General features: G+C 39.4%; 1 protein-coding gene across 7 annotated transcripts in view; it reads left to right on the forward strand.

Annotated features, from left to right (window-relative positions):
- LOC143209062 (protein Skeletor, isoforms B/C) overlaps positions 1-15356 on the forward strand; it is a 113489-nt gene that overhangs the window by 84415 nt on the left and 13718 nt on the right. For 6 of the 7 annotated variants that reach the window (XM_076424262.1, XM_076424260.1, XM_076424258.1 and 3 more), the window contains 7 exons: positions 6613-6851; positions 8767-8947; positions 9180-9200; positions 11250-11628; positions 12282-12602; positions 13614-13737; positions 14808-15102. In XM_076424262.1, the coding sequence (XP_076280377.1) occupies positions 6613-6851; positions 8767-8947; positions 9180-9200; positions 11250-11628; positions 12282-12602; positions 13614-13737; positions 14808-15102 (1560 nt within the window). The remainder of the gene's footprint in view (positions 1-6612; positions 6852-8766; positions 8948-9179; positions 9201-11249; positions 11629-12281; positions 12603-13613; positions 13738-14807; positions 15103-15356) is intronic. The other variant, XM_076424263.1, reaches the window with a different exon arrangement.

Below are 15356 nucleotides of genomic sequence, written 5' to 3' on the forward strand. Positions count from 1 at the left end.
AATGCATACATATACTCCACCTAACAAAACACAAAATTGCGGGAAAAAATAAAATACAAAAAAAAGGCGGGGATTTATTACACGACCAAATAAATAAACTATTACACACTGGATATTCGAGCGGCCATTTGAATTCCATCGATTGACTGCTACTGTACACTGCGCTATGTATAGTTTCTTCGAAACAATGATTTCTCTCATCTTACCGCAGCCGTTCTTCTTACCCCAGCTTCCCCACAGCAAAAATAGGTGAACTATTGTGACAGGACCATTTATGCAACGATTTTGGACGAGCGTACGATTCAATATGGCCTCCACGTATTTATTTTTCTCGTGCACCGAATATATTTCAGAGTTGAAACGCGAATTTGCGATGAGAACCGTCATTTAAACATATCGTTCTTCTACGACGGTGAAAGGGAATCTTTTTTCCTCGTCTGATCGGATTAAAGATTCCACGCCGGCAACGTGTACACACTGTCATGTCGGGCCGATTAACTCGCTTCCTATTTTTCTATTGTCTTTTTGATCGTCCCTCCCCGCTGCCGCTCCCCTCGAAAAACTGTGCCAAGAGTCGAAGATTGGAAAGTCGGTGAATATCTTCGACGTCTTCGATATTCCGCTCAAGGCTACTGTATACGTGGCCTGATTCCGCCCATTTCGAGATGTTCTTTGGAACCGACACCCAGACTTTTGTCTACAAAGGAATCGATACAGAACGATACCTTGAACCGGCGATATGAGTTTCCATATCAGGGTCGCTCTGCTCGTTACATTATTTGCTTTCCTTCTTCCGCGGCTCGTTGATTGCGAAACGCGATGGAAATTCGGCTACGGACCTCCAAAAGATCAAGAACAATCGCAGTCTCACAGTGGTGAGCTCCACCGGAATCGTTGGCAAGAGTAAATAAACGTTTTTTTTTTCGTAGTTTAAAATTTGTGTAGTAGTACTTTATTTATAAAGTGCCAGAGCACGTTTATTTTTGTTACAATCAATATTTAATGCGTACTTCTGTCGGAGATACGCAAGTTCAAAGTTGGTAGTTTCAACCATAATTGAAATTACCTTCGCGATTTATTATCGCGCTATAGTTTATCATTCTTGCTATTGTCGGGCATGTCCTAATTTAATGTAATATCCTGACTTTATTGTTTTGTTTCACTTTTTAAAGCTTTGGCAGATGCACAAGAGAAATCTAGGCTGCTCTTTACTCTACCGGACTCAAAATTTCTGCCTTTCTCCTATAAATGATGATGTATTTGGTATGTAATCCAGTAGATTTGTACCCAGGGCGGCTGCAAATCGAAGTTTCGATCCTGTAGGATCAATGGTTCAGGAGTTATGCTTGCTTAAACTTGAGCAATCTGCAGTGTTTTTGACAGGTAAGGGCGCCGTCATATTGGTAGTGACGGTCGCGCGCCGCTTACCAAGTTGGTTGCGATTAGGTCGGTGGGGGGCGGCAAGGACCGGCGCGGCGGTTCTGCTCAGTAAGCGGCGCCCTTACCTGTCAAAAACACTGCAGATTGCTCAACTTTAAGCAAGCATAACTCCTGAACCATTGATCCTACAGGATCGAAACTTCGATCTGCAGCCGCCTCGGGTACAAATCTACTGGATTACATACTAAATACATCATAATTTATAGGAAAAATGTTGAGGCCTGTAAAGTTTACCCGAAATCTATACGTCAGTTCCATTTCATTAAGAAACAAGCTGATTATTATCAATGGAGATCAAGTGTTCATTTATTTTTGGAAAAGAAGCTGTTAAACAAGTGTATGTTTCATTTATGTACCTGCGGCCTATTGCGACCTTATGAATTGATTATGAGATGTAATTTAAAACAGCAACAATAGTAGAATTTAACAATGCTTTATATTTTATTTAAAACCTGTTAAACGTATTGAGAAAGAAAATAAACTTGTATGGCGCTCCAGTTTGTTGCAACTCCCGGATTTTTAAGGGACAGACGCACCAAAGAGCACGGATTTTTAAGGGACAAACGCACCAGAGAGTTTCCCCGAGTTTGATCGAAATTGTTCCCACGGCTTTCGAATTTAATTTCCCTCCGTCGAAGCGCATTATCCTCGGAGTAGCAATCCGTGAAGACGGATCTCCTCCGGGTTAATGTGTTTAAATGCTCGAGAGAGGCGGAGACGACGCGACGCGACGCGACGCGCGCCGTGTCGGCTTTAGAAATGTTTGTCAACGGGACTTCAGCTCCACCGGAAGATCGATTAATAATTTCCCCGGTAAGTCGGCTAGCTCGCCGTGCAAGAAAACTTCTTCATTAACCGAACCGGCGCGACGCGTGGCTCGTTTCAAAGGTGACAGCTCGGAGTCTGCTCGCGCTCTAATTCCGCTCGCAAATTACTGTTCCGGGGACAGTTTGCTGCCTTACAGCCGGCAGATCAACGCTGACCATTATTCGTAAACGTCCCGTTAAAACTCTGCTGATTAATCAGGTTAAAGACTTCAACGTTTTCCGTTTCGTTCGAAAAACACCTACTGGATTGGGTGTCTATTAACACGTTCGTGTCGGGAAACGAGAATTTTCGTTTCCAAAAGATAAATGTAAACGAGAATTTTCGTTTCGCGACGCATGCGCGCTTTCCTGATAAATTCTTCGATACCGGTATTAGTATTTAATTTATCTTGAGACAGTCAATTATTACGGAAACCAGCAGGAATATGAAAAAATGTTTTATATAAAATATTCTTCATTCGAAGGGGCACATTTAATGGCGCTATGCACATTTTTCTATGATGGCCCTTTAGGGGTCAGATGAAGGGCAACTTCATTTTTTCAAATGGAAACCCATATTTTTTAGAGTACTAAAAGCTTTAATAACAATTGTTGAATGATATCGGCGCTAACGGTTCGATCGTTAAATACAAAAAACAAAAATTAACTAAGCAATTTTGCTAATTTTCATATAATCGACGTTTCGGTCACTAATTTGGACCATTTTCAAGATTGAATTGAATTGCGTCTGTGAGAAAATAAAATAATTTCTATATAATAACATGCAATTTTCAAAAAGTAATAACTATTAAATTTTTAAATGTAAGGGAAACAAAATTTTTCCACAATTTTTAAAAAAGCTTTGCTAAAGTAATTTGTATTGGGTTGGTAAGAAAGTAATTTCGCTATTGTAAGCTGAAATAAAACCGAATTTTTTTATTCAAGCAATAAACTTTAATCAATAAAATATTTTCCACTTTGTTCGATGATCTTTTGCCATCATTTATCTTTTGGCAAAAGATCGTCGAACAAAATGATTGAAGTTTATTGCTCTAATAAAAAAATGAGGTTTTATTATACAAGCCAATACATCACATTTGGCGCTCGTACATTGGCGCGCAAAGCTGTGTAGAACTGCACAGTGATGCACCGCGAAGTTTCCCAGCGTTCCCTACGAAGATTTCGCTGAGAGGCGATCAGAGTCTCGACGAGCAGAGAGCACCCCTTCGAGCTCCGCAAGCTCGGCGGTCGTCGAATGCTAATTCCGTCGTTAATAATAATCATTATCAGCGGGCTGTGGCTCGTCGTTCTCCCGAGGGCTCGAAATTTGCACGCGCATTAATCCCATTTCGTTTAAGGGCTCGTCAATCATATCCACCCTCCGCGGACCGGCGCGCGGCGTTCCTGTGCACGTGTGCGTGTACGTGCACGCATTCATACAATCGCCGGAGATGCTGCGTGTACCAATGAACTGGGACTCGAGCTTAATGGTGTTTTGAGTGGGCACCGTGCACACAAAATTGGTTCTTCACCGAGCAAAAGACTCGAGGGTCCATCTGACAGTTTCCACATTGGATCCGGCGAATTAAATCCCCATCGATTGCGTATTGTTTAATCTTCAACCCTTGCGTTAACACCCGAAATTTTCTGCGACCGTCGGTCGACCCTGTACGCTTCGTGGTTTCACCATTTTACACTAGACATATTGTTATTCCGAAACTTTAAACATTTCTTCCGACCCAGAATAATGTGCTTGGTCAACTCGTATAAATGATATACGCCCCGAAAATTTCATTGAAATTGGTTAATTGGTTTGCGAGTTATAATCGATCAAAAGTGGTAAAAATTTCAATTTATCAAGATTTTTGGCCTTTTACCACTTTTGATCGATTATAACTCGTAAACCAATTAGCCAATTTCAATGAAATTTTCGGAGGGTACATATACATATAATTTATACAAGTTGATCAAACACGTCTTTTAAATTTTCGTTGTTGGCCCAGCTAAAAAAGTCGTAAAAATTGATTTTTACTACTGTGTTTCACAATTTAGACCAAATGCATTTTTTCAACATATTTTTTAGACGTCATTCACTAAACTAATTCATCTAGCCTTACTGAGAAATTGAAGTAGTTTGGTCCATTCATAAAATAGTTATTCTGATTTAAAGTGTGTGTGATCAGTCTTGCTCCTAACTGTATTGTATATTTTTTTTCATTTTGTGCTCATACAATACTTCCATCACATCGATTTTTCTCAAATTATCGTTTAATCTTGCAGCTGTAAGTATCTAACCTTTTGCACTCGAAGCTATTTTAACGCGAAAATTAAACATTTCTTCCGACCTAGAACATTTCCATTCCCTATGATTTTTGAAATTTTATGGATATGAAATTGGTACAACACCTCATACAATACCTAAGTGTTTATAATCGATTAGATACCAACATCTTTAACGATGTAAACAATATTTTGAATAATGGTTAAGGTACATTCACATTTTACAGTATTTAGAATATGGACGAATTTTGCACCCCAAGGGCGTAAACATTCTACTTTGAGAAATTCTCTGTGCAACATCAACAATCTCAGCTTGTTCTTTAACAGCTCGTAGAAGTCGAGACAATTCTGCAGCGGATATATTAATTCCGCTGCTAATCGTCGCCATCTTGGAACAAGTGGAGCCGTGTAGCTTTTGAAATGGAGCCTGTCTATCCGGATTCTTGGCACGAAATTCTAGAAAAGATTCGTTAGTGTACGTTTTGCACGAAGGATCTTGGGTTGTTTTTGACGAACTTATTAAAGTTGGGTCAATAAGCTTAGCTCACTTAACCCGGCTTGTTTTGAAGAAGCTTATTGAAGTTTCGCGCAGCGAGCGCAATAAGGAAGCGGCGCGGCGCGAGGAGGGTGCAAGTGTATAAAACTGTATCGTAAGCGAATAGATTTGTCCGGGGTTTCGGAATGAGTTGAGAAATCGTCGAGAACGTTGAATTTTCTCCCATAAAACGCTCCCCCGGGAGTAAGAGAGTAGATCACCCTGTATAGAGAGTGGAATCCGTTTCTCGGATTTTACGAGGTCCCGCTCGAGATCTTTCTCTTTTTACTTTCACCGTGCTCTGTCCTCCCTCTCTTTCTCTTTCTCGCTCTTCCTCTAGCCGCCACTTCCACCCCGTCTCACTTATTCAGACGTTTGACGGAACTTAGAATATAAACGACCTGAAACCAGCCACCCTATCGGTACGTCAGCTTCAACAGGGGGTAAGGGATGATAGATCGACTTTTTCGACGGCGAGGGTGTAAATATGCGGTCTCTGAAAGATAGGCTGATGAGACGGTTCCCGTTCGAAAGCCCGGAAACCGCAGTCCTTTTCACTCCCGATGGAAAAGCTTCACCTGTCACCGACCCCGTGCGTCTGCATGCTTCCAGCCTCGTCGAAGAAATTTCTTAACCCCTTACCCTACGATCTCTTTTCACAGCCACGGCGATTAGAACGTCGGTGACGCTTGTCATTTCCTACGAGAGAACGAAGAATATTTATTTGAAAAGAACAGAATTTGATTTCGACTCGAAAGAAACAAATAGCATTGCCTGTTTCCTTAAGGATCAATATGTTAATCATCTGTTCATCATAGCAAACATGATGCGATAATATGTTGTCTGAATTATTCAAGCTATTTCAAAATCAGAAAAGGAAGAACCAATTTCATCTTAGAAGATCCGAATTTTATTTCGATTCTAAAGAAACAAATAGCATTGACTATTTCGTTAAGGATTAATATTCCTCGGGTAATCATAACTAGACTGCGGATATTTATGCATTTATGCAAAAATTGATTGGGTGAAATATAAAACAGTAAAAAAGGTTTAAAAAATTCAAGAATGTTGTATCGTTGCTTTTAATATAAAAAAGTCGTTAAGGGATGAAAACAATTTTTATGTTATTCCTGCTGCCCACAATTAACGCAGAACATTCTTATTTTGCAATTAATATGCAATTAATTATTTCGGCAGATTTATAAATTGACTATTAAAACTATTTTAAAATCAAAATTGGCACCCCTCGGTTCGTTTTCGTGTAAAATATATTTCCGGGGAATAAATATCTTTTGAATCCAGAAATCATTTTCTTCGATTATATTCCGTGAGGATGATTTTCGAAATTACGATGCTTTTCTTATCTTTCCGGGGTAATATTCGATCGATTATGCGAGTATAATTTTCGAGGGTTCTCGGGGTTGAAGATATTGTTCGAAAGCGACCGGGAAGGCTTCGGGAAGTTGCTATTTCCGGCGAGCGAGTCGAAAGAATCGGGAAAGGATGAGTTTGGAAGCTCTTTGAGGGGATCAAGCGTGTCCTTAATTTCAGATGAGCTTAGACATCGTGAATATCCCGCGGAATCTGACGGTACCGAAGGCCAGAATGCTGTCGGAGTTCTCGAGGCTGAATCACGGGCTTCGCAGCGGGAATATCTCCATCCTAGATAGCAAAACTATCTACATACCGAATTTGCATTACGACGGTGCTGGCGAGGACACTCACTTCTGGGTCGGGAACGGCACGGAGCCCAACCCATTCGGCATCAAAGTGCCCAACGAGGTACTAAGGTACCGTTTAATCCTTCTGTGGAACCGGCGAAATTCCCCGGACCTCTGCGCATCGTCAGAATTAAGATACTCCCGCAAACCTCGCAGTTTATCCTACACTCTATACAGTCGCGAGCAAAAGTATTGGCACAGCTGGCTTCGAGTTACAGTATCCCACAAAGTTCGCAGCAAACTATTTGTCGAAAGTGCCTCCAAATATTCTCCATGTCAATTGCAAGCAGGGCCGTGCCGTGTTATGGTACAGAGAGGCGGCATAAGGGGTAGACTCCTTTTTCCAGGATTGCAAGGGTGCGGGATTCGCCTTCTTATTTCTCGATAATATTGACAAACACGGGGTTTTACAGTAGTCACAAATAGAAGATAGAAGATCGATCTGGGGCGCTATCTCCCTCAAAAGTCCTATTTTTTCGTTTACGAGGCGTAATTTTCATTATTCGGAAGCATACAACTGCGCATGTAGCTATTTTTCATAGCCGAATAATGCAAATTACGCCTCGTAAACGAAAAAATAGGACTTTTGAGGGAGATAGCGCCCTTGATCGAGCTTTTACCTAGCGTTTTTGACTACTGAAAAACCGCGTGTTTGTATTATCGAGAAATGAGGAGGCGAATCCCGCACCCTTACAATCCTGGAAACGAGTCTACCACCATAAACAGCAAAATCAAAATATAATTTGAACCATCCGATAATTAAAAATCTTTACGCAAGATGAGAATACACAAATCAACTTTTCTCAATTACATTCTGGACATTACCCTTAGTTCGCTAAATGAACGTTTCACGCTTCAACGCATCCCTAATTAACGAATCTGCTAAAGATCAAGTTAGAAGTAAAGTAGTTTATATTTTCGAAATGAAAATAGTATCCGCACATTTTGATCAGCTTTTTCTTTAAATCAAAATCGGAGGTTATTTTAAAGAAAAAAGATTCAAGGGGCGGCATTTCGAAGAGTTGCATCGTACTGAGAAAATCTACCGCACGGCCCTAGTTGTGAGAAACCAAAAGTTAATGTCCTAAATCAAGGTAATTAAAATATATAAAAAAAACTTTTCAAAAACCACGCTTATATTGAAACGCACTAAAAAGGAGAAAATAATGTTTTTCCTGATTCTCCATAAATTACCGAATCCAGTTAAATGATTAATAATATTTTTCCCCAAAATTGCAAGCAATTAGTTCAAAATTTCTTCTGCTATGAAATTAGTATCGGAATAGATAGAAAAATTTAATATAAATCTAAATAAAATCAGGACATTAGTGACCATATAAATAAAAACGTGGAGCGCTAAACTATAATATATTGACGTAATCTTCGTGGGTGCTCCACGCTTTTATTTTTATAGTCACTAATGTCATGATTTTATTTAAATTTATATTAAATTGTTCTACTTATTACGACACTAATTTTATAACAGAAGAAATTTTGAACTAATTGCTTAAAATTTTGGGGAGAAATATTATTAATCATTTAACTGGATTCGGTATTTTATGGAGAACCAGGAAAAAAATTATTTTCTCCGTTTTAGTGCATTTTAATATAAGCGTGGTTTTTAAATAATTTTTTTTATATATTTCATTTTCTACTTTTATTGTCATCGGAAGCAAGTGTGTTACAAAATTGCATGGGAAGAGGTTTAAAATTCGATTACAAGATTTGACGCATTTAACAACGCGGCAAGTTAATACAAGCGTGATAATAAATCAATCAAAATTGAAAAGTCTTGTCGTAAATGCGCCAACGCGAAATCACGCCTGGAATTTTACGAATATTGTGCATACTGCAGCTCGGCTGAATTCACGGATTACAGCATATTATGCTTGCACGACGGGTTGACGAGATCAATTCGGCAGAGTGTCTGAAAATTAAAGGATACGCATACGTTTCTGAGATATTGACGTAATTCTTTTTTCAGTTTGGAGTCGCTGAAAAATTACTTTGGCCAGGACATCGAAATAGTCCTGCCGCGCAACTTGACCGTGTACGACATAGAATGGTTGTCGGTATGGTCGAACGAGCTCAAAGAAAGTTTCGGGCATGTTATGATACCGAGAGACCTGGACGTCCCTACTGCACTCGGTCAGACCAAGATCACGGTAACTCAAACACGAAATACTTTCTCTAACGCAGCAGATCACAATCGCTCTCTTTCCCTCTCTCTCTCTCTCTCTCTATCTATCTATCTATCTATTCTCCTCTTTCTCTCTCGAGTGCTCATCCGACTCAAAGTATTTGATTGCAAGCTTACCGACCTATTAATTGTCGAGGCATCATCGTCCCGAACCATCGAAAAGTTGAATTAATCTCATATAATTTTGCCGGGGATAGCCGCATTGGTGGTACAATCCTGTAAGTAACGCAAAGAAAGTGTACACAACACACACGCCCTCAAACTTAGCTCTCATTCAATCGAAATTGAACATTACACACACACAGTGCATATATGTATATGTATAACTCTTTCAGTATGATCAATTTTATATGTACAGTTAGGTGCAAAACTGATCACTAGACTGCGGATTTTATGCGTTTATAACAAAAATGAGTACATACAATTTAAAACAGTGGAGGTATTAAAAAGACTTAAGGCCACCAGTGTATTAGTTTTACCTTGATAAGATAATGAAAAGAAGAGTGAAATTTTAATTTGGCTTCTGTGTCTTGCAATCAATGCAAACATTTTTTATTTTGCATAAAGATCCGCAGTCTACTGATCACGCACACTTTAAATCAGATTGACCTTTTTATGAATGGACCAAACGACTTCAATTTCTCTGTAAGGCTAGAAGCATTAGTTTAGTAAATGACGTCTAAAAACTATGTTGAAAAAATGCATTTGGACTTTTTTAGCTGGGCCAATAACGAAAAGTTAAAAGATGTGTTTGGTCAACTCGTATATATGTATTTATATGTACCCTCCGAAAATTTCATTGAAATTGGTTAATTGGTTTACGAGTTATAATCGATCAAAAGTGGTAAAAAGGCCGAAAAATTAAAAAAATTGCAATTTTTACCACTTTTGATCGATTATAACTCGTAAATCAATTAACCAATTTCGATGAAATTTTCAGAACATATACATATAATTTATACAAGTTGACCAAACATATCATTTAAATTTTCGTTATCGGCCCAGCGAAAAAATTCGTAAAAATCAATTTTTACTATTGTTTTTTACAATTCCTACCAAATGCATTTTTTCAACATATTTTTTAGACGTCATGTACTAAACTAGTTCATCTAGCCTTACAGAGAAATTCAAGTCGTTTGGTCCATTCATAAAAAAGTTATTCCGATTTAGAGTGTGTGTGATCAGTTTTGCTCCTAACTGTATATTAGGTCGAGTCAGAAACAATTTTAGCCCTAGGTAACTAACCATTCGCGAGGATCATGATCGGATCAATTTCGCGAGTGCTTAATTATCTAGGGTTGAACGTCTATAATAACTAGACTGTGGATCTTTGTTCTCTTCCTCTAATCATTACGTACTCTCGAGCATGCATAAAATCCGCAGTCTACCGTTAAATGGCAACAAGTCGTCTCGTCGTATATGCAAAACGTAAAAATGCAACTTTTAATATTTCCTTTGCAAATTCTTTTCCCAATTGTTCTAACTTCTCGAAAAATGTCCTAGTCGTATGGCCGAGTATTGCAAAAGTCGTTTTTTGAGAATTTTAGAGATATTAATAAGAGTCGCTGTGCACTTATCTTCAACAAAGTGGTAATTAAAGAATACAAGCTTCCAGCTAGATTTGATTATTTCATTTCGATTAGATGTAACTATTACACGATAATACTTGAATGCAAAATTAAATATATACATATATTATTCGAACAAATGTTGGAAAAGAGAGATTGAGAAACTGTGGGATGATTATTACTATCTCTAGCAGCGAAATTGAAAAACAATGACCCCACTCAAATTTGAAGAATAAGAAAATATAAGAATAATAATTAAAATTTGCATTAAAATCTGCATCATTTGAATAAGTGTCCGACAACTAGACTGCGGATTTTATGCGTTCATGAAGAATTTAGTTGGGCGAAATATAAAAGAGTAAAAGATTTTAAAAACTCAAAAATGTCGTAATGTTGTTCTTAATGTAACAAAGCCGTTAAGGGATCAAATCAATTTTTATGTTCTTCCTGCTTCTCACAATCAATGCGAAACATTTTTATTTTGCATAAAGATCCGCAGTCTACTGATAACTTATAGACGGGAGTGTATATGGCGACGTTGCTGTACTTGTTGCGCATTTCGTCGGCAAATAAAGTTGATAGACGGTGAAACGGAAACGATTTGCGACTCGACCCGATGGACACAGTGTGCCGTTGCTCGCTGGTTGCACCGTGGTGCACTTTAGTGTTTGAAGAGAGGCCTTTGGGGTGCGTTTTCAGACGAGCAGTACACCGCCGCCGCCTCCACCCCCGTTACCGAAGGAGCTGACGAACTGCAAGCAGATGCTGGATGGTCGGATTCAGGTGCAATGGGAGATCGTTGGCGACGATATACAGATGAGGGTATCAGGGCGCATCCGCGAAGACCAGTACATCATGTTCGGTCTGTCCGGCAGCGATGGCAAGTCTGAACTGATCGGGGGAGACGTGGTCGTGGTCGCCTACGACAAGAAGACCGGCGAATTTATCGCCGAGGACTACTACATATCCAGATACTCGCAGTGCGATGGCCGGCAGGGTGTCTGCCCTGACGAAAGATTAGGGGGCAGGAACGATGCTGTCTACTTGCACGGCGAGAGGAGCAATGGAGTGACCACAGGTGCCACCTGCTATTTATCTATTATCCAACTGTCCCACGAAACTGTAGAGAAAAGGCAGGATTCTTTCAAATTGATCATAGATTCTAGATACACTAACGAGCATAACTGATTCAACACACTTTAAATCAGAATAACTTTTTATGAATGGACCAAACGACTTAAAATTCTCTGTATGGCTAGAAGAATCAGTTTAATTAATATGTTGAAGAAATGTATTTGGTCGGAATTGTGAAAAACAATAGTAAAAATTGATTTTGACGCCTTTTTTAGCTGGGCCAATAACGAAAATTTAAAGCGAACGAAAAGAACTTCTCTCATCGATAACTGCTTCGATCAAGCGAAACAGTTTTTCTTCATCGATAACAGTTATCGAGGGGGATCCAATTTGAACACTAATAACTGTTATTTGTAGCCAAAAAGTATAGAAATCGATATTTTTAAATCATTTTGCTGTTCGAATCTTTTTTTTATATTTTGTGTACATTATCTTAAATTTCAATAATAATCAACTTCTTATTAATGATCTTTATCGTAGAAAATTTTAGAATAACTGTTATTTTTGGTCCCTGGTTGTGATCTCTACATGTTGGGAACAATATAATAAATAAGTGTCCGGACGGATCGAAGATGACGATGCTTCCATGATTTTCAGTGACCTACACGAGACCGCTGAGTACGAACGAGCCAGAGAGGGACAAAATGATTCCGGGCTACGAGACGAACGTGATCGCGGCGATAGGACCTCTGAACACGAGAGGAGAGGCGACCGCCCACGAGAGCATCGACAAGACGACCGAGAATATTCGTATCGATTTTACGTCGAAGAACGTCCACAAGTGCACCAATTCCCTCTACAACCTGCCGGACATGCCCGATGACAAGTCCTGGCCGTTGTTGGTGATCACCAACGAGACTACGTTCAACGCTAGGATAGGACCCACCGGCGGGAAGAAGGGATACTCGATGATCACTGGTAACAATCGTCGAAGAGACCTTTTTCTACGATGAGTTTCGACCAAGTGGTACCCTTCGACTTCGATGGAGCTTTATACTTTTCTTTTTTGGAAACATCAAGTCTTTTGAGCTTCGTTAACACTAACCGTACCACGACCGGTCAAATGACCGCTTTCACATTCTTTATTTCTTAATCATTGAAATTATAAAAATGCTTCCAATAGAAATTATTCAATAACTTTGTTTATTCGAGCACATATTATTAGAAAAATTCTGAAAAATCTAAAGAAATTCAATCTTGTAAATTTTATAAAGAAATATATAAACGACCCAGTTTGTACCAGGTACGGTTAATGTTAACACTTTATCTACCGAAAGCCTATTAACCCCTTGCCCTACAATATCGTGTCAGACTCGTGTTGAAGATTTTGAACACAGTCTAATAAATATGTATGTTATTAATCTCCTTTAAACCGAGATGAAATCCTATTTTGGTTTTGTTAATGTGTAGTTATTTAAGAACATTTAGGCATACAATAAATATCAATTTTCTCCTTTTTTAGGAAATTACGAACTACGAAGAAAGTTCTAATCATTGAAACCGTAAAATCAATCGTAGGGCAAGGGGTTAATAGGATTTTCAATAACTGTGCTGTACCAAAAGAAAGCATAGAAATTTTCTTCTACATTGCAATCATAAATGAAACTATTAGACGACGTTATTGAGGGTGACTTGTTAGTTCACAATGAAAATTGTTGTTGCTATTGAAGGTTCCATTAAAAAGTGTTTAGCCATGTACCATAGATACTTCAAAATTATGAATAATCACCGGTCGGTAATGTGTTAAAGTACCAGGACTGTTTGGGGACAGCTCTTGGTAGCAAGCTTTCGTAGGCAAAAATATTCGGAGATCATGGGATTTTATTTGAACATATTCACCGTGCCTCTATAGTTTTGCTTTTGCCTCTTTCCTCTGTTGCCGAATTGATTATGATAGACAATCCAAACTGATGAATCGATTTATCGCAGGGCAGCCTTCCGGGGACGTCTCCTGGTACATCAACGACCTGCTGGTCCCCAAGCTGATCGTCGAAAGAGGACAGACCTACACGTTCATAGTGGAGGGCGGGAACGATACCACCAACATGGAAAGGTAACTATAAATTCGAATTATCAAGCGACCGGTCCAATATTCAATGATTACGTCGGAATTCGTAGGGACACGCTGCCACTGTTCCCAATTCGAATTGTTCGAATAATTCAGCGCCATTTACAGTCTGTTTATACGTAGGAGGGGAGGGGAGGGGAGTTAGGGGAGGGGAAGAGATAACTAAATTAATTAATTTACGCCAGTTCAAAAGATACACGTTTATTGGAGCACCAATCTACTGTAGTGAGAAATGATCTCTCGGACGAGAGCAATTCACATCCTACAATTATTATTATTATTATTAGATTGCGGATGATTATGCATTTTCCAATTTTTGTCGACAAATTTTAAGAAAGTGGAATAAAATAGAATCATATTGTTAGTAGAAACAGCCTTTTTAGGTCCAAAACAAATGAAAATTGTACAAAATTCTATGAAATTTTATATTCATTTTATATAATGTATAAAGATCCGCAGTATAATTATTATACAGGATGTCCCAAAATTCCTTCAACAGCCGGAAATGGGAGGTTCCTGAGATCATTTGAAGCAACATTTTACTTTGCAAAAATGTTATCCGCGGCTTTGTTTAGGAATTATTAACTATTGGCCGACTGTGCCAACTCGCGTCTAGGTCGCGCTCTGATTGGTCCGTGTTTTTCGTTAATGATTCCTAAACAAAGCCGCGGATAACACTTTTGCAAAGTAAAATGTTGCTTCAAATGATCTCAGGAACCTCCCATTTCCGGCTGTTGAAGGAATTTTGGGACACCCTGTATATCACTTTATTGATCTCCCTCTCCTTCCCCCTTCCTCCTCGTTTTCCTACATCCTACAATAGTAAACTGTCAAAAAATTCCGACGAACTGATGAGTAAGAAGGCTATACGAACTGAGAGCACTTGGGTCTTGAAAATATGAAGATGGATTCAGTTATTCTCCATAAGAATAAGTATAGGCGCAAAAGGATCCAGTGCGCCACTTGGCCACCCCTGTCTTACACAGACCAAATTCTGCTCTAATTCACGTTAGAAAGATGAATTTCGACGGGACTGTCGAATGTAAATGTTACAGGTACCATCCCTTCTATATTACGAGCAGTCGAAAGGGTGGCTACGGTAAGAAAAGCGAAGAGGATCGAGCGGACGAGAAGGTGTACGCCGGGGTGAGATTCGACGCCGATGGCTACCCTGAACCAACAGCGGCTGGGCGGTTGTGCAAATGGGTTCATAAGACGGTCGACACGAGCTCGGACATGGACACGTTCAAGGATTTCTTCGAAACCCTCCGACTCGAGTGCGACCAGGGCGAACCGGGCGAGCTCGTCTGGACCGTCGAAGAAGACACCCCTGATGAGGTGTTCTATCAGGTGCGCAGTAATCCTATTTTAAAATCACGTTCCGTGCCGAGCCGTTTTTGTTCAAACGAACTTATGTGCTTTGTTCGATACTGCATTTTTCATAATGCCTCATTCTTTTCCTGGAAATATATCCTATAGCAGTGGTCCCCAACCCCCGGTCCGTGGATCAAATGGTACCGGGCCGCCCAAGGAACATTAAATACAATTAAATTAAAATTATTAAATCAGAACAATCTGAAATATAGACAATCAACGTTCCCCCC

The sequence above is a fragment of the Lasioglossum baleicum genome, chromosome 5, assembly GCF_051020765.1.
Source record: "Lasioglossum baleicum chromosome 5, iyLasBale1, whole genome shotgun sequence".
In the NCBI taxonomy this organism is placed as follows: Eukaryota; Metazoa; Arthropoda; class Insecta; order Hymenoptera; family Halictidae; genus Lasioglossum; species Lasioglossum baleicum.